The sequence below is a fragment of the Chiloscyllium punctatum genome, chromosome 20 (assembly GCF_047496795.1).
Source record: "Chiloscyllium punctatum isolate Juve2018m chromosome 20, sChiPun1.3, whole genome shotgun sequence".
Lineage (NCBI taxonomy): Eukaryota > Metazoa > Chordata > Chondrichthyes > Orectolobiformes > Hemiscylliidae > Chiloscyllium > Chiloscyllium punctatum.
In genome coordinates, this window is record NC_092758.1 from 81,467,209 (window position 1) to 81,493,936 (window position 26,728).

The following is a 26,728-nucleotide window of genomic DNA, read 5'->3' on the forward strand; positions in this document are numbered from 1 at the left end:
GCCAGTTGGATAGAGAACTGGCTAACTGGTCGAAGTCAGAGAGTGGTGTTAGATGGTAAATATTCAGCATGGAGCCCAGTTACAAGTGGAGTTCTGCAGGGATCAGTTCTGGGTCCCCCGCTGTTTGTAATTTTTATTAATGACTTGGAAGAGGGAATCAAGGGGTGGGTCAGCAAATTTGCAGACGATACGAAGATTGGTGGAGTTGTGGATAGTGAGGAGGGCTGTTGTCGGCTGCAAAGGGACTTAGATATGATGCAGAGCTAGGCTGAGGAGTGGTAGATGGAGTTCAACCCTGTCAAGTGTGAGGTTATCCATTTTGGAAGGACAAATAAGAATGTGGAATACAGGGTTAACGGTAGGGTTCTTATTAAGGTGGAGGAGCAGAGGGATCTTGGGATTTATGTTCATAGATCTTTGAAAGTTGCCACTGAGGTGGATAGAGCTTGTAAGAAGGCCTATGCTGTATTAGTGTTCATTAGCAGAGGGATTGAATTCAAGAGTCGTGAGGTGATGTTGCAGCTGTACAAGACTTTGGTAAGGCCACATTTGGAGTACTGTGTGCAGTTCTGGTCGCCTCATTTTAGGAAAGATGTGGAAGCTTTGGAGAGGGTGCAGAGGAGATTTACTAGGATGTTGCCTGGAATGGAGAATAGGTTGTACGAGGATAGGTTGAGAGTGCTAGGCCTTTTCTCATTGGAACGGCGAAGGATGAGGGGTGACTTGATAGAGGTTTATAAGATGATCGGGGAATAGATAGAGTAGACAGTCAGAGACTTTTTTCCCCCAGATACAACAGAGTGTTACAAGGGGACATAAATTTAAGGTGAAGGGTGGAAGGTATAGGGGGATGTCAGGGGTAGGTTCTTTACCCAGAGAGTGGTGGGGGCATGGAATGCGCTGCCTGTGGGAGTGGCAGAGTCAGAATCAGCGGTTGCCTCACAGCGCCAGGGACCTGGGTTCAATTCCAGCCTTGGATGACTGTCTGTGTGGAGTTTGCACATGGCTTTCCTCAGGTTGTTCCAGTTTCCTCCCACAATCCACAGATGTGCAGGTTAGGTGAATTGGCCATTAAGTTGCGTATAGTATTCAGGGATGTGCTGGTTAGGTGCACTAATCGGGGTAAATGTAGAGTAATAGAGTAGGAGAATAGGTTTGGCTGGGGTACTCTTTGGAGGGTCAGTGTGGACTTATAGGGCCAAAGGGCCTGCTTTCACACTGTATGGATTCAATAGTCATGTTATTTCACTTAACATTACGTCTGTGCTGATAAAATAATTTACCGCAGTTATGTTACAAGGAATTGCCACTCGTTTTAGTGGTTTCAGCATGTTGTTATCCCAAACTCGAGATTGGGAATGGGATTCATTGCACTGGATCGCTGAGGGATTGATTGCAGTGAAAGGAGTAAATTGTAGATAGAGGCAGATTTTGCACAATAAGGACTATGTGATAATCTATCTGGTGTCAGGTTCAGAGCTGTCTTGAATCTTTATGTCAGACACTTGTTTCAACGAACAAATGGGGACCTTTGTGATATTGCCTAATCCTCAATTCACAAGTGCATCTAAGATGTCACTGACACCATTTTAGCTGGATCATAGCTGGTCATATTTTTCTCTTGTGGTGATGAGAGACAGGTAGCTTGAGAAGTAGGATTTTCCAACATCCCCACAATCCCCAGGTGCAGAACACTCCTGGTTGCACCCACACTAATTTAAGAGTGCCCCATCACCAACCTGCAGAAAACATGAACAAAAGAGGTTTCCAATCCATCAATGTCGAAAGTATACATGACAAATCTTTGAAGTCTGCACTAAATTTCAGGTAGCTGCAACACAAGGCAGCTCATTGATTATTGCCTTCTTCTTAGGCCTCAGGCCAGAGGGGGATAGCTGCTGGGAGTCAAGAGTTACCTCCTCCAAACATGACTCATGACACGTTTACAAAATCATCAGACTAACAGAACCAAGACACATCACTGCTCCATGCTTCCACCAGAACCAAATTTAAACAGACCACAGGTCTCCATAATATGTGACATTGACACCTCAATCAATCCTAACAGAATAACCTAGCAAGGGTGTTATGCAATACTGTACATGCTGTACTCTTCACAACTGGAGCTGAATGAGAGGAAAAAACTGAATGCAGAGGGAATAGGGAATTGACAGCAATCTTCTTTTGAAGATGAGAATGTGGATCAGGACATCAACCAGGAGGGCCATCCAAAGGGTATGACAACAGCAATGCTGTGCGATGAGCGATAAGCCAGAGAGAACCATATTGAAACCCTCTTCCAAGATGAACAAGTAGGGTATGGATTTCCATTAACTGTCAAAGATTCTGTTGGTAATATGAGAAACAGTTCCTGCTTATTGTGAAGAAGTTAGTTATTTTTGCAATCCTATGATTCGCCATTTCCTTTCGCCCTTTTTAAAAATTGTGAGGCTCTATTTACTAATTTCCAAACTGCAGAAACCGTTCAGAATCTACAGAATTTTATAAGATAACCATCAAATCATTGGCCTTTATAGCCACCTTCTTCCACACTGAGATGTAATCTATCTGGTTCGGGGAATTTATCAATCTTTAATTCATTAATGTTTTCTGTTTTGCCACTTTTTTATGCTAATTTATTTTATTTCTTCACTTTCATAAGTCCCTTGGTCCTCTCAACTTTCTGGGAGATTTTTAATATTTTCCTCATGAGGACAGATGCAAAATAATTGTTCAGTTTCTTTCCCATTTCTTTATTCTCCATGATATATTCACCGGTCTCTGCTCATTCTCCTTAACTGATTCATATTTGCTCAAATGATTTTGTCCTGAATTATATTTACTGAAAGCTTCCTCACTTCAGAGGATTCTTACTCTTCTGATCATTCTCCGTGAACCAGTCTTGGTATTTCCTTTTTGAGAGACCAAGTAATGGCACGGCAAGCTAGCTCAGCAGTTGGCACTGCGGCCTCACAGCACTAGGGACCCGGGTTTGATTTCAGCCTCGAGCGACTGTCTGTGTGGAATTTGAATATTCTCCCAGTGTCTGCATGGGTTTCCTCCAGGTGCTCCGGTTTCATCAGGGCATCTATTCCTGATGAAGGGCTTTTGCCTGAAACGTTGATTTTCCTGCTCCTCGGATGCTGCCTGACCTGCTATGCTTTTCCAGCACCACTCTGACCTAAGCTCCGGTTTCCTCCTGCAGTCTAAAGATGTGCAGGTTAGGTAGATTAGCCGTGCTAAGTTTCCCTGCAGTGTCTAGGTGTGTGTATATGTTAGGTGGGTTAGCCATGGGAAATATAAAGTAGCGGGTTTATGGCAAGGGTTGAGTCTGGGTGGGATGCTCTTTAGAGGGTCGGTGTGAACTCAATTGGGCCAAATGTCCTCTTCCACTCTATGGGGATTCTATGACCTTCATCCATATAGAGGCCATGGTGGACCAGGTGCTGTGGGCACTCTATGACTCTGGCATTATGGTTGTTGTCATGTTGGCTGTGAGGTGCTGCCTCAGTAGACCTTTCTTCCCAGTAACATTGAGTCTGCTGTGGCAGAGTCTTTTCTGCCTCTGCTAATTTGGAACTACTTGATGGAGGTGGTAGAGTGGATTAGTTGTGGTGAACTCAGCAGTCATCATTTCCAGTAATGCGGACGATGCATGACATCTTTGTGATCCCTCGCTTGAATAATGGGGTGGCTTTTTAGGTGCTAGTGCCTGGAGAGGGGGTGTTGCCATGAGGTCTTAAGCTTGTTCCTTCTGGCAAAACAGAATGATCAGACACTAATTTCTTGAATTGAGCAGCAGAATGCAGGTGATACTTGCATGTGCTCAAACCCAGAGGCTGAACTATAAACTATCAACAAATTTACTGAGGGATAGGAGAAGAATGGGCCTCAGACTCAACATCTGGAAAATAAAGGCTGTGTATCAGTCCACTCCTGCCACATAACTCCATTCCCCCAGGCATCACAGTCCATGGACATGTGGATTTTTCTTTACTTCAGGAGTCTGCTCTCAGTACAAGCAGACATTGATGACGAAATCCTATTTAACTCAAACTTTGGATGCCTGAGGAACAGCTTGTTCAAAGTTCAAAACCTCAAACTCAGTTCCAAGCTCATGGTCTTCAGAGCAGCCTTGGTCCCCACTCTCATGAATGCATCAAAAATATGAACTCCCAAATCCTGGAGAGTTATTAACAGCACTGCCTTCACAAAATTCTGCAAATTCATTGGCAGGATTAGCATATCATTGTGAGCATCATTTCCCAGGCTGATATCCCTTGTATCAAGGCATTGTATAACCAGTGGCAATGGGCAAGTGAAATTGCCTGCATGCCCAACTCACGATCTCTGAAACAAGTGCTCTATTCCAAGTTCCACAATAGTAGGTGATCACTAGGAGTACACAGGAAATGCTACCAGAACACCCTGATGGGCGGCACGGTGGCACAGTGGTTAGCACTGCTGCCTCACAGTGCCAGAGACCTGGGCTCAATTCCCGCCTCAGGCGACTGACTGTGTGGAGTTTGCACATTCTCCTCGTGTCTGCGTGGGTTTCCTCCGGGTGCTCTGGTTTCCTCCCACAGTCCAAAAATGTGCAGGTCAGGTGAATTGGCCATGCTAAATTGCCCATAGTGTTAGCTAAGGGGTAAATGTGGTGGTATGGGTGGGTTGCGCTTTGGAGGGTCGGTGTGGACTTGTTGGGCCGAAGGGCCTGTTTCCACACTGTAAGTAATCTAATCTAAAAGTAATCGAATCTAAAAAACCTCCTTAAACAAATACCACATCCCATTGATACATGGGAATGGCTTGCCCGAGAATGCACAAACTGGAGAAGAAGCATTTGCAAAGGCATTGACCACAGGGCAAACACTGGTAGGAGAAAGAGCGTGCAGAATCCAGGGCATTCCCATCTAACCAAGTCGAAACGTGTGGCACTGGAAAAGCACAGCAGGTTAGGCAGCATCCGAGGAGCAGGAGAGTTGACATTTTGGGAGTAAGCCCTTCACTCTCCTGTTCCTCGAATGCTGCCTGACCTCTTGTGCTTTTCCTTCGCCTGAAACACTGACTCTCCTGCTCCTCGGTTGCTGCATGACCTACTATGCCTTTCCAGCGCCACACTTTTCAACTCTGATCTCCAGCACCTGCAGTCCTCTCATGCTCTCTCATTCCCATCCAATCGCCTTATCAAACACAGGCCCACCTGTGGCAGAGTCTGCAACTCCAGGATTGGGCTATCCAGCCACCCACACAGAACCCAGCCTCCCTGGAGTGGAAGCAAATCATCCTCGACCCCAAGGGTCTGCCAAAAGAAGATCTCAATCACCTCCTTTCTTTGACTTTGGCACTATAATCTTTCCTGACAAAGAAAAAGGCAAATCACGCATTTAGGACATCCATGAGCCCTGCTTCGAGGCGTGGATCCTCTCCAAGGATCCTTTTAACACCCTTTTACTCCTTACAGGCCTCTAAAAGACTCAAGTTCCCCTTTTATGTTAGCTGTCAGTCTGTCCTCAGACTCTCCTCTTTACCAACTCCTCGCAGTGTTCTTAGACAGCACAGCTCCGTATAACTCTACAGAAAACTGGAGATACATATTCGATACTTACACACATCAATCCAAAAACACGGTCATCCTCCCAATACTCTCGTCCCCTCTTCTCAAGGCATAAGGAGAACAGTTGATGCGGGGGTGCTCCGTGCAGGACCTTCGGGACATGTAGTTTCTAACGACATCGGAGTAGCCTCTTTCAAAAGGGAGGCGGCGGGGTCTTGGAAACTACAGTTCCCGGCCTGCACCACGTCGCAGCCGTTGACGGTCTGCGCCTCGCACTGGAGCTCGAGGCTGAGCCGACCAAAGGGAGGAATGGTAACGGCAAATGGGCGGGGCCCAAGTGGGGGAAAGGCAGGGCTTAGCGGGTCAGGGGGGAGGGGCCTGGATCTGATGACACGGCACGTCGGTCGCCGAGATGACGTGTCGATACCTTCACGCATTGACTAGTTGGTAGCCGGCAGCTCAGGGCAAGAGGAGGCGGAGGTTGGGGGTTAGAGGGTAGGGGGGGGGAAAAAAATTCCTGGCAAGGCCTGGGATTATTTTGTAAAAATTTTTATTATCCGTCAGTCCTGGCTGTGAATCATCCTTGACCTGGGCCGTGGTGGTGGTGGTTGGTGGGCGGCGGGGAGGGGGTGGAAGGAGAGGAGCGAGAGAGGTAAAGGACCAAAGGACTAAACTAAACTGAACCATATTGCCGGACGGGGGGGCGGGGGGGAAAGGAAGGGAAAGCCGCCGTCGAAGCGAGAGAGGAGGTGAAGATGCTGAACATGTGGAAAATGCGCGAGCTGGTGGACAAGGCGTGAGTACTACGGTGAAGCGTGCGGTTGAAGTGAGGGGAAAGACGGCGCGTGGGGGGGGGGGGGGTGCTAGTTGGCGGCCGCTCGGAGGCGACACGTCAGTGGGTGCGCGACGCCAGGCCAAAGGCGCCGCCGGGACGCTGTCATGGCCTCCCTCCCGAGGCCTCTCTTACTCCTTGCCCCATTCTACTTGACCCACTTGGGGTGACGAGAAGCGGCAGCCGAGTCCACTTCCGCATATACACCTCCCCTAGACGTCAGTTGAGCCCTGGCTCACCTGAGGCTCCAGCCTCCCCGTTCCTAGAGACTTCTCCAGGCTGGCACTCCAGTGCTCGCAGGGAGGGCCTTTGGTACCTTTAGGCCAGACAGCAAAACCGAAATTTACCTTGGGTTGGGTGAAAACTAGTCCAAGGACGCTGTTTCACAGGGCATCAGGTGTATTCCCGTAGTCATTCTGGTCAATATTCATCTATCGGCTTACATCACTAAATGGCAGACTATTTGGTCATCTGTCTCATTGGATTTTCTTTTGGTTAATTTTTGCTATGTGTACATTGACAGCTCATTTCCCCATGTAATAAACAAGTGATGACACCAAGAAACAATTTATTGGTGCTGACATGCTGTTGGGGTGTCTCTCTCTGCAGGTTATTTTATTTTTTGTTAGTTCGTTATTTAATGATGTTGAGTTCTGTTTACTGGGACTTTTAGGGATATTCTTTCCCAGGGAGGGGAATTTCTTTGAACACTGTTATCCACTTATAATTGTGTTCACACATTTCCAATAACTGAACTTCAAAATCCGTTTTTCATTATTTGCCATGACAGAAATTTTAATCCAATTTTGTATGGCGTGTTCCACGATTATATCCAACTATTCCTGAAAATTGATTCCACTGACTTGAATTGTTTATTGGTACAGCTCTGGTTTTGTGCCAGGCAGTATAGGTGAAAAGTTTGTCAGAGTTGTGGAATGATAATAGTTTGTTGTTGCCTTAACACTGTCATCCTATTTTAATTTAATTTTGAGAATAAATGTAAATTTGTGTTTGCATCGATGTCATAAATGTTGCCTGATGCTATAATTGAATTTTGCAACAGTATGAAATCCACACGCCCTTCTCATTTACATATTTGGGCACTTGCTGTTTGCAATTTTGCTATCATTTCATATGTTGCGTAATGACTACCTTTTTAAAAAAAGTCATTGGCTGCAAATACTTTGAGTCACCCGATTATTAATGAAAGTTGCGACATATCTTTTGATTTGTTCACACAATGTGGGCATTCTTCGCTCATTTAATGCTCATCCCTAATTGTCATAGTGGTGGGCTACCGCCTTGACCCACTGCAGACCAAATGGTATAGGTACATGCACAGTGCTGTTAGGAAAGGAATACAAGGATTTTGATGAAGCAACAAGGAACAAAGGGTGACATGGTTCCAAGTCTTAGGTGTAAGACTTTTTCCAGAATTTACAGGTCCCTCATTTTATGCTCAAATTCAAAAGCAGCACTTTTGTGCTTAAAGTATCTCTATTCCCCAGCATGTTAGCCAGGAGTTGGAGCTCAAAACTGTCATGTATCTTTCCTGAGATTAGACAGTCCACTGACCATTGCACCGGATTGTTTTGGTTTTGGGAATTGATCGTATGATTTACAGGCACCTTTGCTGTTTTCTGTTGATATTGATATTTAGGGTTGCCACATGAGTAGTTTTGGATTGTCAAATACTGTTTTTGTTTTAAGCAGTCTATGGACTTTTTCTAAAGTGTAACCAAACACCTGAGTTTTTTTTTATAAATATTAAAATGGGTAGACTTCATCTGTTTTGAAAAAAAGTTTATCATGTAAGGGAATTTTTAACATTAGTTTTAAGGGATTTTCTTTATAAAATACATTTTCAATGAATTATTACCTAATTTAAATGGGCAAACAAAGCAACTGTTTGTTCAAATGCTATTTTATAGGAGCTTACTTAGAAAATATGAAGAAATGTATTTAGTAATTGGTAGCATTTGAAAATTATCAGTAACATTGTGCCCTTTCATGACTTTTGGAACACAACCTTAACATTAGAAAACAATTGAAATACTTGAAATAACTTTCAGAAAGCAACAGACTATCAATGTTAATTTACATAGTTTACATACATTTGTTTAGGTTGCAGGTGATAATGTAAACACAAAAAGAAATACTAGCAAAACAGGCTTTGTCAGGGGCATAAACTTGATTGCTCTCTCTTTTCCTTTCTTTTATTCCATTCTTCCTTCTAGCTGCTGATTTAAGAATGGACATGGTCCTACCAGTTCCAGAAGGTTTGTCGGATATTGCTTAGAAAGGCATTATTTATTGATATTCAATGCAGGCTATTCAACTCTTAAAAACGTTATAGCTTTAAGGGTGATCAACCTGTTCCACAGGAGAAGATACCACATTCCAGCAGCCAAAATTCTCATGCAAACGCTCTTGTACAATTACCTGGATTTTTGAGTGCATCAATCACAGATCAGTTTTCAAATGCTTGCCCCTCCGATAGGTATAGTTTGAAAAGTGGAGATGTATTCTCAGAAGAGAGTAAAAACAAAGTAGCCTTAAATTGGCCAACTATTTTAAATAATGGTGTCATTTTCTGACTACAGAGTAAACTCGATTATCCAAACAACATGGGCAGGGAGTATTTTATTCGGATAATTGAATGTTTGGATAACACTGTGTAGCCAAGCATCGGGGGTTGTTGTGATCTTGTTTGGATAATCTGAAATTTGCATAATCGAGGTTCCTCTGTTCTTTCTGCTTCACAATATCAAACTGGGTTCAAGAGGAAGCAAAGCCAAAATTGTGACCATTTCATATTTAGGTGTTGGAGTGTTTATTCTTTTTGTCTCCATCTCTGCTGAGGCTGCAGTGACACGATGCTGCTTAGTTTGGAAAGAGGTAGATAACCAGGTTAATGGCTGTCATACGGCGGTGTCCTCATGAGAGTTTGTGTGTGCATTGGGTGCCCCCAAGTCACTTAACTTGACCATGTTTACTGTGTAAGTTTGTATGTAAAAGATGTTGTAGAGGATGAATGGTATTTGGAGTTACTGTACATCAGTGAAGAGTTGGCTTTGGGAATGAAGGATTTTGGAAAGTTAATTGAGAAGGATTCATAATGCTTTTTTTTAAGAAAAACTTTGTTGGCATGTTTTGCATTGCCTTGCATTGTTATTTGGTATGGCTAGAATTAATGCATACTTGCTGTTGTCTTGAGATAAATTGAAGCACGTGAAGTTTTTATTGTTGCAAGTGTATGGGTGAACCACAGTAAGATTAGATTACTAAGCTTTGATTGTTGTAGATGAGTCAGAGGTTTACAGCACAAAGAGGCCCTTGATGGCCCAATGTGTCAGTGCCAGCCATCGAGGACCTATCTATTCTCACGCCATGTTCCAACAGTTGACCTGTTGTCTTGTATGCTGTGACATTTGAAGTATTCATTTGAATACTTCAGTGACATGAGGGTCCCTGTGTTTGCCACTTTTCAGGCAGTGAGGTCCAGATACACTCAACTCTGAGTTGGGGGGGGGGGGGGGCGATTAAATTCCTCCAATCATCTCTAAATTTCCTGCCACTTACCTTCAATCTATGCACCAAGTTATTGACCATTCTACTGAGCGGAAAAGCTTTTTCCTACCTACTGTACCTATGGCCATCTAATTTTGTAGACCTCAAACAATCAGCAATTTCTGTTCTAAGGAAAACAACCCCAGCCTCTCTGGTATCTCTTTGTAGCTGAAATGTTCCAGTCCAGGAAAACCCTAGTGAACATCTTATTTGCCCTTCCACTGAACTTTTCACTGTTCTCCTGTATTCCTGTGTTCGTGTACACGTGACAATAAAATCTAAATCTAGTGCAATCGCAGCCTTCATGCAGTGTGGCAACCAGAACTGCATATGGTGTATTCCAGCTGTGGCCTTACTAATTTAGAAACGGAAGCATCATAATCGCTGTACTATTTAGGATCAAGCCATGTACAGGGTATCGTGTATTCCTTTGTCTTGTTAGTCTGTCCAAATTGCAGCACTTCACAGTTCTCGGAATTGCATTCCTTTTGCCACTTTTCTCCCAACTGACGAGCCCATAGATTTTATCACCTAATCCAAGGCTTTTCTCCTTGCTTTATACCAAACCATTGTTTTTTTTTATTTGGGTCACCTATGAACTTACTGATCAAGCCTCTTGCATTCATGTCTAGATCATTAGACTATAAATAGCTAGGACCATGTAGGACTCCACTGGACACAGGCTTCCAGTCACAAAAACAGTCTGTTGCCTTCACTAAGTCAACTTGTCAAATTAATCTGGATCACATGAGCTCTGATCCTCTAACCACTCTCCACGAAAGACCTTGTCAAAAGCTTTAGTGAAGTCCATGAAGACTACTTCAGCTACACTACACTCCTCCAAATTCAATAAATCTGTTGGATGTGATCCCTTCCAACCAAGGTCATACTGCCTGCCTTTCTTTAACTTTTGCCTCTCTTATATGAAGGTTCACTTTGTTCCTTGGAATTATTTTCCCCATGGTTCCACTATCACTGAACTTGATGCTTTCTTGGTTCACCCTTCCTACCTTGCTTGAATATTGGTATTATACTTGCTGCCCTGCAGTCTTTTGGCACTTCTGACTCCAGAGAGGATTTGAAAATTAATGACAGCACCTCTACAGTTTCTCAGCAGTCTGCGATGCTTCACATCTGGGGCTGGAGAAGTCTCCACTTCTAAACCCACTAAAAATGTTAATATTTCTCCAGTCTCAATACTAATTTGTTCAAGTATATCACAGTATCCTTCCCTTATTCCTATGTTACATGGTCTTTTTCTGTGGTGAGTGCAAAACAAAGTACTCATTTAAAACTTCATCTGTGTTTTCTGGCTCTACACCCAGACAATTACCTTAGTTCCTAATGTTCCTACTCTGTCCCTGGCTAACCACTTGCCGTGAATATGCTTAAGAGGTAAAAACAATGACTGCAGATGCTGGAAACCAGATTCTGGATTAGTGGTGCTGGAAGAGCACAGCAGTTCAGGCAGCATCCAAAGAGCAGTAAAATTGACGTTTCGGGCAAAAGCCCTTCATCAGGAATAAAGGCAGTGAATCTGAAGCATGGAGAGATCAGCTAGAGGAGGGTGGGGGTGGGGAGGGAGTAGCATAGAGTACAGTGGGGGAGGGGATGAAGGTGATAGGTCAGGGAGGAGAGGGTGGAGTGGATAGGTGGAAAAGGAGATAGGCAGGTAGGACAGTGCTGAGCTGGAAGTTTGGAACTAGGGTGAGGTAGGGGAAGGAGAAATGAGGAAACTGTTGAAGTGCACATTGATGCCCTGGGGTTGAAGCTGAGGCGTTCTTCCTCCAGGTGTCTGGTGGTGAGGGAGTGGCGGTGAAGGAGGCCCAGGACCTCCATGTCCTCGGCAGAGTGGGAGGGGGAGTTGAAATGTTGGGCCACGGGGTGGTGTGATTGATAGGTGCGGGTGTCCCGGAGATGTTCCCTAAAGCGCTCTGCTAGGAGGCGCCCAGTCTTCCCAATGTAGAGGAGACCGATCTGGAGCAACGGATACAATAAATGATATTTGAGGATGTGCAAGGAAAACTTTGGATGCGGAAGGCTCCTTTAGGCCCTTGGATAGAGGTGAGGGAGGAGCTGTGGGCGCAGGTTTTACAGTTCCTGCGGTGGCAGGGGAAAGTGCCAGGATGAGAGGGTGGGTTGTAGGGGGGCGTGGACCTGACCAGGTAGTCATGGAGGGAATAGTCTTTGCGGAAGGCGGAAAGGGGTGGGGAGGGAAATATATCCCTGGTGGTGGGGTCTTTGAATATGCTTAAGATGACTTTGGATTTTGTTATTTTCTCTGGTATTGCTAATTTTGTGTCTCTTCTGCACTCTTCTGATTTCTTTAAGTAACCATGTGCCTTTTTAATATTCCGAGGGCACTTGCTGTTTCTAACCTTCAGATCCATGGTTCTTTGACCTTGTAGGTACCATCCTGTCCTTTACAACAAAGAACAACACGTGGCAGAAAGAGCCCCTTTAGCCCTCCAAGCTTGCATCGACACATTTTTGCCCTTCCATATTAAACCTGCCTTCACTTATGAGATCTGTGTCCCTCTATTTCCTTCCTATTCATGCAAGTGCTTCTTGAAATCTGCTATTGTCTGCTTCCACCACCACATCTGACAGCCCATTCCAGGCACCCGCCACCCTTTGTGTGAAAAACATGCCGAGCATATCTCTTTTAAATGAACCCACTTAACTAGGAATCTAATGCTGTCCCTCCCGCATCGACTCTTCAGTCATGCTCCATCTTCCCAATTATATATTATGTATGTTAATCTTAAGCACGAAGATGATGAATTTTGACTTGCTTGGGAAGATTTCTGCATTTAAATTTGAAGTAATATGTAATTCTTGAGAACTAAGTCAAATTGTTCAAGGATAGTGTTAGAATTAGTAGTAATGGATGTGTACATCTTGATCAACACGATAAGGCTGGAACATAAAAAGCTGGTGAAGTTCAACAGTTGATTGTTTGTCCTCAATGTCGCATGGCATGCAGTAAAACAGCTTTCTAAGCAAATTAGATCTGATCTGTAAACTGGTTCTTCCTGTTTGAAAATCATAAAAGTATCTGGTACTGTAAGTTAGCAAGAAGTTTAAGTCATCAGTTTCTTTGGGCTGTGGAATCAGGATTGATCTCGATGCAAGCTTAGTTTATTTTAATTACACAAATGTACTTATGAATGTACTCAAGTTCTGTTATATGGTGGCATTTGCTGTAGTATCATTAATTTAATTAATTCCTCAAGTAGTAATATCTGGATTACTCCCAGTGCTGTGAGCTAGTGAGGATAGGAATAGGTAGATAGAGAAGATGAATGCATGACTGAGGAGCTGGTGTACGGGAGAAGGATTCACATTTTTGGATCATTGGAATCTCTTCTGGGGTAGAAGTGACCTGTACAAGAAGGACAGAATGCACCTGAATTGGAAGGGGACTAATATCCTGGCACTAGTTAGGTTGGGAGGGGGTGGTGGGTGGAGGGGGAGAGTGTGTGGAACCCAGGGCGATTAGTGAAGGACGAGGTCAATCTGAGACTGGTACAGTTGAGAAAAGAAGTGTCAAATAGTCGGGGCAGGCAGGGACAAAGCAGAGAATAAGGTAGGACTGATAAATTTAACTGCATTTATTTCAATGCAAGAGACCTAACAGGGAAGGCAGATAAACTCAGAGCATGGTTAGGAACATGGGACTAGGATATCGCAGCAATTACTCAGGGGTATAGAGGACTGGCAGCTTAATGTTCCAGGATACAAATACTATAGGAAGGACACAAAGGGAGGCACGAGAGGAGGGGGAAGTAGCGTTTTTGATCAGCGATAGCATCACAGCTGTACTGAGGGAGGGTATTCCCAGAAATATATGAAGGGAAGTTATTTGGGTTGAACTAAGAAATAAGAAAGGTATGATCACCTTATTGAGGTTTTATTATAGACCCCCCCCCCCCCCCCCCCCCCCCCCCCCCCCCCCCCCATAGCGGGAAATTGAGATTTTAACTTAGACTGGGCCTGCCATAGTGTTAAGGGTTTAGATGGAGAAGATCAGCAAGGTGGCCTTTGTGTGGAGTCGCAGGAGATGGGGGAGATACTAAGCGAGTATTTTGCATCCATGTTTACTGTGGAAAAGGACATGGAAGATATAGAATGTAGGGAAATAAATGGTGACATCTTGAAAAATGTCCATATTAGAGGAGGAACTGCTAGATGTCTTGAAACACACCAAAAATGGATAAATCCCCAGGATCTGATCAGGTGTACCTTTGAACTCTGGGAAGTTAGCGAAGTGATTGCTTGGCCTCTTGCTGAGCGATTTGTATCATCAGTAGTCACAGGTGAGGTACTGGAAGACTTGAGGTTGGCTAACGTGGTGCCACTATTTAATAGAGGTGGTAAGACAAGCCAGGGAACTATAGACCGGTGGGCAAGTTGTTGAAGGGAGTCCTGAGGGACAGTATTTACATGTATTTGGAAAGGAAAAGACTGATTAGGGATAGTCAACATAACTTTGTGTGTGGGAAATCATGTCGATCAAACTTGATTGAGTTTTTTGAAGAAGGATCAAAAGAGATTTGATGGGGGCAGAGTGGTAGATGTGATCTATAAGGACTTCAATAAGGTGTTTGACAAGGTTCCCCATGGGAGGCTCGTTAGTAAGGTTAGATCTCGGGGAATACAGGGAGAACTAGCCATTTGCACGTAGAAGGTTACTTTTCAGACTGGAGGCCTGTGACCGGTAGAGTGCCACAATGATTGGTGCTGGGTCCATTATTTTTCATCATTTATGTCAAAAATGATTTGGATGTGAGCATAAGAGATATAGTTAGTAAGTTTGCAGATGACACCAAAATTGGAGGTGCAGTGAACAGCAAAGAAGGTTATCTTAGATTACAACCATATCTTGATCAGATGGGCCAGTGGTCTGAGAAGTGGCAGATGGAGTTTAATTTAGATAAACACGAGGTGCTGCATTTTCGGAAAGCAAACCTTAGCAGGACTTGTGCACTTAATGGTAAGAGCCTAGGGGGTGTTGCTGAGCAAAGAGACCTTGGAGTGCATGTTCATAGATCCTTGAAACTAGAATCGCAGGTAGATAGGATTGTGAAGAAGGCGTTTGGTATGCTTTCCTTTATTGGTTAGAGTATTGAGTACAGGAGTTGGAAGGTCATGTTGCGGCTGTGCAGGAGATTGGTTAGGCCACTGTTGGAATATTGCTTGCAATTCTGGTCTTCCTATCAGAAGGATGTTGTGAAATTTGATAGGGTTCAGAAAAGATTTACAAGGATGTTGCCAGGGTTGAAAGACTTGAGCTGTAGGGAGAGGCTGAATAGGCTAGGGCTTTTTCTCTGGAACGTCGGAGACTGAGGGGTGACCTTATAGAGGTTGATAAAATCATGAGGTGCATGGGTAGGATAAGTAGACAAGGTCTTTTCCCTGAGGTGGAGGAGTCCAGAACTAGAGGGCATAGATTTAGCATGAGAGGGGAAAGATTTAGAAGAGACCCAACTTTTTCACGTAAAGGGTGTTGCATGTATAGAATGAGCTGCCGGAGGACGTTGTGGAGGTTAGCACAATTACAAGATTTAAAAGGCATCTGGATGGGTATATGAATACGAAGAGTTTGGAGTGATACGGGCCTGATGCTGGCAGGTCGGAGTAGATTGGGTTGGGATATCTGGTCGGCATGGATGAGTTGAACCAAAGGGTCTGTTTCCGTGCTGTATATCTTTGACTCTAGGATTCTGAGTGCATGCAGAAAGCCCGTTAGATATGAACTTGCAACACTGTTACTTTTATAGGGATTGTACATAATGTGTTATGATTTTTTTTCAAACTTCAATTATTTTGAAAGATGTATTTCGATGGAATGATCTACCCCAAATAAAGCAATTTGAACATGTCAACAATTTTATTAGGACTTTCCTTTTTAAAAAGTGTTGATTGTGAATTTATAATGCTTATCTATATTTACTTGTGGTGTTCAGTTAAGATTACCTTATTCTAGAACATAGAACAATACATCACAGAACAGGCCCTTCGGCCCACGATGTTGTGCCGAACTTCTAACCTAGATTAAGCACCCATCCATGTACCTATCCAAATGCCGTTTAAAGGTCGCCAATGATTCTGACTCTACCACTCCCACGGGCAGCGCATTCCATGCCCCCACCACTCTCTGGGTAAAGAACCCACCCCTGACATCTCCCCTATACCTTCCACCCTTCACCTTTAAATTTATGTCCCCTTGTAACACTCTGTTGTACCCGGGGAAAAAGTTTCTGACTGTCTACTCTATCTATTCCTCTGATCATCTTATAAACCTCTATCAAGTCACCCCTCATCCTTCGCCGTTCCAACGAGAAAAGGCCGAGAACTCTCAACCTATCCTCGTACGACCTACTCTCCATTCCAGGCAACATCCTGGTAAATCTTCTCTGCACCCTCTCCAAAGCTTCCACATCTTTCCTAAAGTGAGGCGACCAGAACTGCGCACAGTACTCCAACTGTGGCCTAACCAAAGTCCTGTACAGCTGCAACATCACTTCACGACTCTTGAATTCAATCCCTCTGCTAATGAACGATAATACTCCATAGGCCTTCTTACAAACTCTATCCACCTGAGTGGCAACCTTCAAAGATCTATGTACATAGACCCCAAGATCCCTCTGTTCCTCCACCTGACTAAGAACCCTACCATTAACCCTGTATTCCGCATTCTTATTTGTTCTTCCAAAATGGACAACCTCACACTTGGCAGGGTTGAACTCCATCTGCCACTCCTCAGCCCAGCTCTGCATCATATCTAAGTCCCTCTGCAGCCGACAACAGCCCTCCTCACTGTCCACAACTCCACCTATCTTCGTATCATCTGCAAATTTACTGACCCACCCTTCGACTCCCTCATCTAAGTCATTAATAAAAATTACAAACAGCAGAGGACCCAGAACTGATCCCTGCGGAACTCCACTTGTAACTGGGCTCCAGGCTGAAATATACAATATTCTATTGTATATTGAATCTTAAGTGTATGTTTGCCAACCTCTAAGGACAATGTTAAATTTTAAAAATGGCTTTCAAAGTCCACTTCAGATGACTTGCCTCACTGAAATTTATGCTGGGCTTGCCATTCCCTTCCCAGTAAACATTGAGGTATTGCTTCTTCCCTCTGTTTCCATTCTTTTACCTCAGTTTGACTGGAGTCAAACTTGTTTGATCCCTTTAACTTTGTTCCCACTTTTGGGGACTGATCATTTGCATGCTGCAGGTGGGAATTCCTGCTGTCATGTTTCTTTTACAATATTAGAAATTGTAATCCAGTTTGACACAACATCAAATAATGCATGATAAAAATGAACTCTCAAATTACCAATAATCCTGATATTTGAGTAAGTTGATGGAAACCACCCTAACAAATGTCCTACACCTGATACCTTCAAATTCATAACTTTTACAGTGATTTGTGGAGAGTACATGGTCACAATAGAAATTTGCCTTCTGATTTAAAGAACCGATACATGATGGTATATGGTATCAAGTTATTTCAAGCAAAAATAAAAATGCTTTTACTTGATTTTTAAGAGTTTGAGGTGTTGCCATGTTTTAAAGACGTCGTTTAAATAATGTAGCATTTTTTTTAGTAAACTTCTGTTTTTCTGAGGCTGTATTATGCTACACTGTTGCTGGCAAGGCAAACTGATTTGTAAAATGTGGATTGAGCTTGATTATTCAGGAACACTTTCACACCTGGGGAAGTAGTATTAGTTGCCATTTGTGAAATATGTGCAAATGGATCATCATCCTCAAATTTATTTGACTTGATTTTTTCCAGCTATTAGTGTGCAGTTAAAAGACTTCTGGATTTGTGGGTATTATGTTGACTTGTTTCTTATCGTGTGGGAGCATCCCTGATTTCAATATTCAAATAATGATTTGAATTTAGAATTAGTAACTGTTCACAACCCTAGAATTCTTGACGTTAAGGGCTGAGTTAATTAAAATGGTGGTTTTGAACACTGCATGGCAAAAATGTGACCTTTACAAGGTTGTGACTGGAATGGGAGAATATTTGCTGGGACATAAGACAGACACTTGCATTATTACATTTACAGTATATCTCTTTATTCTGCATCTGTCCAAAGTTTGAACAATATTCCAACTATAAAAAAATCATTTGACATCCCACCTGTCTGCAAGATACCCAAGCAAACAATTTTAAAAGGCTAGCCAACAGTAGAGACTGGTTTAAAAGAAGCACTCAGTTGTGTGCAGAAGTAATAGTTGTGTTATCTACATAAAGCTTATTATCTCTTTACTGAATCAAGATTGCTAGATTGTGTTGAACTTTGTTCTGGTAACCGGGTGGCTTTCTGTGCTGCACCATAACTAAGTTTAAAAGACAATTGTCCTTGTTTTGTTTGTTTCTTTGGTTAATTCCTGTACTGCTGTTGTGTACCAGAATCATTCTGTTGTTATCAGTTGTGTTCCTTTTCAACTGTTTCTGCTATTTGTCCAATAAAATCAGGTTTTGGCAGGTCATAACTTTCAAAAAAAAAAATCTGTTGGCTGAAACTTTTGTAGCAGTCTTGTTGTTCTTTACTTGCATCACATTGCATGAGGGTATGCATATCCAGGCATAATGATTGTTGCGGATTAAGCTACAGTAATTCAGTCAGGATTATTTAAGAAAATTATTATTGAGTAACCTTCCTTCATGAAGCCTAATGTTCCAAACTCGACTAACTACAAAATATGAACTATTATTTCAAATAGTCACTGATGTGCTGATAAACATGATGGTCAATTGATACGCAGTGTTCCTTAAGAGGGGAAAATTAATGGTTTCTTCTCTCCTGCCACTGGGAGATGAATATTGTCTAAGACACATAACAATACTCAAATTATTTAAAAAATGTTAGCTATGATTAACTTTTCGTACAAGTACAACCTTGTTTTAATATATCGGACCTGGGTTCAATTCCAGCCTCAGGCTACTGACTGTGTGGAGTTTGCACATTCTCCCCGTGTCTGCGTGGGTTTCCTCCGGGTGCTCCGGTTTCCTCCCACAGTCCAAAGATGTGCAGGTCAGGTGAATTGGCCATGCTAAATTGTCCGTAGTGTTAGGTAAGGGGTAAATGTAGGGGTATGGGTGGGTTGCGCTTCGGCGGGTCGGTGTGGACTTGTTGGGCCGAAGGGCCTGTTTCCACACTGTAAGTAATCTAATCTTAAAAAAAAAGGGGCCAGGGTAAAACATAAGGAAATGGGAGAGGCTTGGATTTGTGTAAAGGTCAGAATTTCATAAGGGAGAAATATGTAAATGCAAACAGGTGAAGTAAGATTAGTCAATCATGTGTAAAAGGTACTACTGTACATGAAACTGATTATAATGGAAATAATCAGCCAGCCTTTTTTCAAAAAAAAACTCTTGAGTTAGTATTACTAGCTATAAGGAATTCAGGAGAGAACAGGTGGTTGACGGTGTTAGTAAGTTATCGATATCACTGGAAGAGGGTGAAATAGTTGAGGGCACAAAGATAATCTATTTGGTTGGAATTATAAATTGTTTAAATTGCATTTCAATGTCTACTGCAGTCCAAGTAATGGGAAGTGGATAAAGGAATAAATTTGAGAAAGATGCAAGAACAATTGAGTAATGGAGGATTTCAATTTTGACTTTGTGAACTAGCATAGGAGCTTTGTAAAGGGCGAAGGAGGAAATCCTGAATAAGAATGCTGCGAGTACTCAACAGGTGTGGCAATTTGTGTAAACCAAAGAACAAAACCACCATTGCAAATCTGTGTACTTGTGAAATGTGTTAACTGTGTTTTTACACCCAATGAAGAAAACGATCTTGGATGTAATTCTGAGGAACAAAGTGGAACATGTTTCAATGCAGAGGCATCTGGGAAGCATGGCTCTTTAGTTTTAAAATAATCATGGAAAGTCATGGAGTAAGGGAGGCAAAGAGGGTCTGAGAGAATATGTTAGTGGTTAAAATAATTCAAATTGAAAAGAGCTTCGCAGTGTACACATCAAAATTGTCTACATGTCAGTAATCCATCATGGTATGTTGTTATACTTTTAGGTAGAAAAGTAAAGTCAGTAGAGATCATTATTAGGAAGAATTCTATTTGACTTATCCAAATCCATTGTTTTATTGATATTTGTGTAGCATAGCTTTGAAGTTGGCATCTGAACCAAAGTTTGGAAATATGAACAGAGAAAGCAACAGACTTTACAAAGATGTAGCCTGGTAAAATAAGCACATGATTATATTTTAATGTGGGAGAATGAGAACTAATGCACTTTAGCAAGTAGATTTAGGAGTAGTAATAGAAGTGAAATCATAGGTTTTTTTTTAAGAGTTCGAAAATGGAAAGATCTGGAAGTAGATAATGGCTGTCGTCCAGATGGCTGGTGTTGTAGGATCCTAAAAGAGTAGCTGCAGTGATGGTGCATCCATTGTTTCTAATTTTCCAAAAAATCATTGGATTCTGGAAAAGTGATAATGTGACATCACTATTCAATAGTGGATAAATATGAGTTAATCAGCCTATCATCTGATTTTGGAGAGGTATTGCAATTATTCAGGAAATAATAGCAGATCATTTGGAAAATCATAATCCAATCAAGCAGAGTCAGCATGGCTTCATGAAAGAGAAAGTGTGTCTGATTATTAGAAGTTTTCAAGGAAGTCTTGACTAGAGTAGGTAGAGGCGACCCAATAAATATGTTGAATTTGGAATTTTGGAAGGTATACGTCAGGGTGGGAAGTGGATGTGTCAGTGAGGAGTAAGTTGTTAGGTCAACCATGATCCTATTGAATGGCAGGGCAGGCTTGAGGAGCTTAATGGCCAACTCCTATTCCTATTCTTATGGTCTTAACCAGACGTGACATGTAGAAACTTTTTTGTGCAGTAACTTATGATTTAGTATTCATTGACTAAGGGCTTCTGTGAGCAGATTAAATAACTTCCAAAAGCAAATTATAGATTAATTTAGGGGGCTATATGGAGACCACAGAGTATGCTCTCTCAGAAGCAATCTGACTGGCCCCTCTCCCTAACATTTTTACTGTTTGTATAAAGCTTTACTCGAAGTATTTATCCAATTCTCTTTCAAAAGCTCAAAAGTCTCAAGGCACTAAGTTATAGTCCAACAGGTTGATTTGAAATCAGTGCTCCGAAAACTTGTAATTTCAAATAAACCTGGTGTCATGTGACTTTTGACCTTGTCCACCCCAGTCCAACACTGGCACCTCCACATGGCTTTGGATCTGTTGAGTCTGTTTCAACCACCTTCTCAGGTAGCACATTCCAAATCCTGACTACCTGTTGTGTTTTAAAATAAAAATGTGAAGTCTGTTTTTGCTGTTGACATCAAGTCTTTGAGTTTAAAAGACCAGATAAAGATTTGTAATTCCAATTTGCAGCTTCAGCGCCCCAAAATAGTTTACAGCTGGTAAAGTACCATTGTAAGACAGTGTGACAGCTAACTTGCGCGCACAATCCTGACAGACAGCAATATTGTAATGACCAAACTGATGTTTTTGTGATATTGATGAGGGGCAAATATTGGCTGGACACTGGGAATAATTGATTTGCTGTTCTTTGAGCTAATGGTTGGGTGCCTTGAAAGGCAGTGCTTTGGACACTTAACCAGTTTTTACATAAGCTTGTTTTACTCTGGTCCTACACTTGGGGGTGAGTATAAGGATCATAGTCAACTTTCAATCCAATGCAATTTTATTCACAAAGTACACTAAAAACACCAAAGAAGCTGGTTGGTTGAATATTATCTAAAACATTGCTCTTTCATGATAAACGTCCTTTTCTTATGTTAGTTTACCAATTGTAACATTGCATCTTTGTTGTTAAAATAGTGCTGGCTATCAGAGTAGAACCAAGAATTATCCATGTCACGCTGTGGAGTTGGCTCTGAACTTTGCAAAGGTTCCTCTCACCCTCTCGGTGGCCTAAGCTCTTTTGCTGGACCAGATCATGTCTTTGAGGGAAAGGCAAGCAGGTGTCCCTCCTTATTTCTCCCTGCTGCATCCTTCCAGAATGTTCTCTGGCCATCTGCCAATTATTCTTCCAGCTCAAGGCCATGCTGTCCAATGGGATCCTCAATCTCATGTATGGAAGGCACTGCCCTTGTGCCCATTCTCCAATGTATCAAGAGTACATACATGGTCATGTCGTACTGCTTCCCACCTCAGTTGAAGCAAAACGCTCAGAGACCTAGTATAGTTTTATCTCCATTATTCTGGGCCCTAGAGGGAGAGAGAATGATTGCGCAGGGACATGGTTTCCTGGTCTTCTCTCTCGAACAGCAGTTTATTAATGAATTAAATAGTCATTTTACGGGGAGGAGCATCCAGATAAGGCAACGTACATATTGATTGAGTGACTGTTACGATCAGTGAGCATCAACAGTAAAGGTTAAGCTATCTGCTCTTACACAATGAATGTTCTTAACCTTAACTGGCTTCACATAATGAATACTTTTCATCATGTTAACTGACCTGGCATATTTAATGCTTCCAATATTGTTAAGTGGCTCTACATAATGAGTGCTTTTCTCCCTTGTTAACCCATTACCCTTGCCTCCAGCACTATAAATTCTTATCTGCTCTGAGTCCTACTCAGCTGAATCTCTTGTTTCACAAAACTCAGAACTGAACTCTTTCCCTGCCTGCTTATACCCTATACACATTCTCAGTCGTGGCAGGAACCAAAGACACCAATGAGTCTACTTGCTGTACTCCCGTACACAAACCAGCCTCTGTTTCTAGAAAAAGTCTGGGCAATGGATCACGCACCAGCTTTATAAAGTATTGTCACATTTTGAAAATAGACCAGCTGGAAGAGAAATATTCTTTTAAAAAATGTTGCAGAAGCTCTCAAATCCACTGGAGCCAGAACGAAAAGTCAAGAAGATTGCTAATATGAGCAGTTCTTAGTGCTTGGATCAAAGGTGGCCAGTGAAGGCATGAGATTGACAAGATGAACTATTTTCCAATTAGACCAAAGTTTATAAAGTCTATTTTGGTTAAGAAAACTGTATCAGGAATGTGGAGGTTTGGCTGTCTAAATGGAACCAGTTAGGGGTGGTGGTGCTACTGAGGGAGTTGTAACTGTTAATTGAGCAGACTTTGGTTGCTGAAGATGAATTCTTTCATGGTCTTGGCATTGGAGCACTGAACCAGGCTCCTCTATAGATTCTGGTGGACTTAAACTCCTTTAATATCTGGCTGGACCACTATCCGTTTCCTTTTCTGTTTCTGGGTTAGGTCTTGGTGACCAATTTCTCGACGTATAGGAATGGAGTTAGCTGTGAGAGCTCAAACCTGAGGTTGATGTCTCAAACCCTTCCAGGGATATGTGGCAGTGGGAGTTTGCTTTCATCTGGTTTACATGCTACCATCCAGTCTTCCTGGAGTCTACCAGCACCTTTGTAAACAAAGGGGTTCACCGTGTTCACCACTGGGGTCCCAAGTACCTGGGGGACAAGAATGTTCCTGGCTGGAAGTCCTGAAGCATAACCGGTTACCCTATTTCAACATGCTGTCTGAATGTCTGTTTGTTGGGGAGGTGATCTTTTCTGGACTGCTGACTATGTAAGCACAACTGCTAGTTCAGTAGTCTGGGCACCTGTTTTATTAAGGAGCTTTCACACTAATTCCGCCAGGGGTTCACCTCTGTTCTCGGTAGACATATTCTGCATCTCATTTTCCTGATCCAGTCTTCCACTATAGACCACCCATCTGCAAAAGCTTTGAAGAGCTCTGCAGTAGTTTTCCTGATTCTCTTGAGGCCCATTTTTGTTTTGGCATGAATAATCCCTTGGAATTATTTGTTGCCACTATCTGGTGCTCCAGAGGTTCCCCTCCATAACTGAAGTTGTCAGCCAGGAAAGTGGGCATTTTGGTATGTTTTGCTGTAATTTGTGGCCCTGAAGCATCAGGGTCCAGCACTATGCAGTTTGGCTAACTGTACTATCTTTAATTTTGATGTGGAGATGTCTGTGTTGGACTGGGAAGTACAAAGTCAAAAATGACATGACTCTGGGTTATTTGAATCCGGAAGCTTTCAGAGACCCTGCTCCTTCCTCAGGCAGCTAGTGAGAGAGAATACATTGGATGCAGTATCTCTAAGTAAGGGATCAAAGGGTCATACAACTTAGGTGAATGTATTGAACAATCCTAAATGGCTACATATGTCTTTAAACAATTAATCAGTGAATCCTGACTGTTGCATGGAGCAGCTGCCCCTCTTAAATCTAGCTCAGGCTAGATGTTCAGGAATACAAAGCTCACTGGGGTTTGACTTCAGAGTAACCATTGGCTGCTCCTTATTGAGAGAACCACTCCAGGATGTCAGTGTAGTCCATGCTTTGGATTGTTCAACCAGTTATTTACGTAAACTTGTTTTACTCAATATTATGCTTGAAATGAACAAAAAGGTCTTAGACAACTTGAATTCAACACAGTTTTATTCACAAAAGGGCCAAATGGCTGAGTATTATCTAAAACACTGTTCCTTCTCAATAAAACTCCCAATTCTTACATTAATACTCTACTAATCACAATCCTTGTCTAAGCTACTGCTGGCTACCAGACTAGAATCTGATGCTACCTATGTGGTTGACATCTCCAAGCTTGACAAAGCTTGATCTTGCTTGTGGTCATCTCTACCTCTAACTAGGTGGTCAGAGCTCTGCTACTAGGCCAGTGTACACTTCTTTGCTGATAGCCAGAGAACAACCTACCTACCAGGTTCTGGTCTCTGCTTCCAATGGGATCACCCATGCCAAGTATAGAAGACACTGGAGCTGCCTTTGGCATTCATCCTCCAGTGTATTAAAGACATGTCCCCCTCTTCATATGTGGTCACAGTAGGAATCTGGGATGCTAGCAGGTGTGTACTCCAATCCACAAACCAACCTTGTTTTATGGGCTAGTTTGGGTGTGCCCTTGCCTGCCAAAGTTTTATGTTTGACTTGTCCTTGGGCTTGGCTGGTGAATGGTTGCCCATTCTGGTTTCAGGTCTTGGGCTGTCTGGCCACAAAGAATAGACAGGTCAATGATTTACCTTTTTTTATCCAAAGGCAAATGTAATGCCACCCACCCTATTATTGTGACTGACTACGTGGGTAGGTAAGGTAGCTCGTTGAGCTTGAAGGTTTGTTTTTGGACCCACTATACATACATGTAGACAAAGAAGGACATCATTTTGACTGGGACAACACACACATCCTTGGACAGGTGAAGCAAAGATACACACGCGAATTCTTAGAGGCATGGCATTCTAACCTGAACTCCATCAGTAAGCATATTGATTTAGATCCTATCTACCTTCCCTTGGTGGTGGGGAAACTGAAAATAACATCATCCATCTTAAGAAACCAAGACCTATAAATAGAGAGGTGGGGCATACCACCAGCGCTTCACCGGAAACACTCACTGATGATACTTAGTATGGTGATGAAACATCTGAAAACAAACCTTCAAGCTCAGTGAGCTAACGCACATAGTTATCATCAACCTGAGCTACAAGTCTTCTCAAAAGTTGTTAACTGACTACATAGTTTAAAGCTGTGTGTCTTACTACTGGCTAAGTGCAATGTTTCATGAGGTTTTAAAGCAACTTCAGACTGGATGCCTGCAATTACTATGATGTCTGTGTGTTTTAGATCAGTAGAACCGAAAGAATTAATTTATGGCAAATAGTTTGGGGCCGGAAATACAAATAACATATATTCTGAAAGAACAAATGTTCTCAATTCTTCGTGCTTGGTGATTAGAATTATAAAAATACCTAGTTCGCTATTGCCTTTCATTTCTCCAAACACTTTACAATTAAGAGTTTAGTTTTTGAAGTATCGTCTTAGCCTCGTGAAGATATCTGCAGTTTATGCATTGCAGAAGCAGCAAATAAAGTTTGGTTTAATATTGGTTAAATGAAGAATTTTAGCCACGGCACAGAACTTGGTACGTCTTGAGTTATTAGAACACATCTGTATCCATCTGAGGAGAGAGATGTTGGTTCAAAATTGCACTTGAAATGTACCTCCTTTGCCATGGTACTTCCTCAAGGAGACCATATCACAGCTCCAATAAGGCGATATTGAACTTAAATCTCCTTAATTCATCTTTGATTTTATAAATAGATGTGCCATGCCATACTGTTGTTGGATAACATACTGTCTACTTTTCCAGAGTGTACAGTGATTGCTCAATCACCATCCAAAGCTCATGTTCTACTAAACGGCATTTGGTTTTTGTTCATGACGATTCATGTCAATCAACTGCAACACTAGTAAATCTGGTTGGTGTCAGATTTTGGCTCATTAACCCATTACTGCTGAGTGAAATTGAGCTCAAACCTATAGCCTTTAAAAGTCCTGAGTACAGAATCGATGCACAAATCTTAGCCCAATGTTGAGGGAGTGCTTCGATATGAATAGTCATGATCAAAACCAAATGCCATTTAGTAGAACATGAGCTTTGGATGGTGATTGAGCAATCATTGTGCAGTCTGGAGATTTCCTTTCTTTTGGTAGTCTATTATATCAGGGTCAGATCTGCCCCCTCAGGTGCATATAGAATGTCAGATTGTTATCTCATTGCTATATGTTGGAACCTGAGGGTATACAAATTGGATGTCATTTTTGTCTCGATAGCAATAGCTACATTCCCAAAATAGTTCATTGGCTTAAAACACTTATCTTGAGCTCCTTGAAAATGCTGTGCAAATATTTCCTGTGTTTGTCACATGGTAAACCA

The 26,728-nt window shown here is 42.4% G+C and overlaps 1 protein-coding gene and 1 long non-coding RNA gene across 2 annotated transcripts in view; one reads left to right on the plus strand and one right to left on the minus strand.

The window, feature by feature from the left end:
• LOC140492217 (uncharacterized) overlaps positions 1-5,874 on the minus strand; it is a 31,085-nt gene extending 25,211 nt beyond the window's left edge. The window contains exon 1 of the long non-coding RNA XR_011963517.1: positions 5,610-5,874. This is a non-coding gene — a long non-coding RNA (uncharacterized lncRNA). The remainder of the gene's footprint in view (positions 1-5,609) is intronic.
• A 357-nt stretch (positions 5,875-6,231) lies between these two features.
• The window catches only part of LOC140492218 (clathrin interactor 1-like), a 177,475-nt gene continuing 156,978 nt past the window's right edge, over positions 6,232-26,728 (plus strand). Inside the window, exon 1 of the mRNA XM_072591121.1 lies at positions 6,232-6,353. Within this exon, the coding sequence (XP_072447222.1) occupies positions 6,313-6,353 (41 nt within the window). The 5' untranslated portion in view covers positions 6,232-6,312. The remainder of the gene's footprint in view (positions 6,354-26,728) is intronic.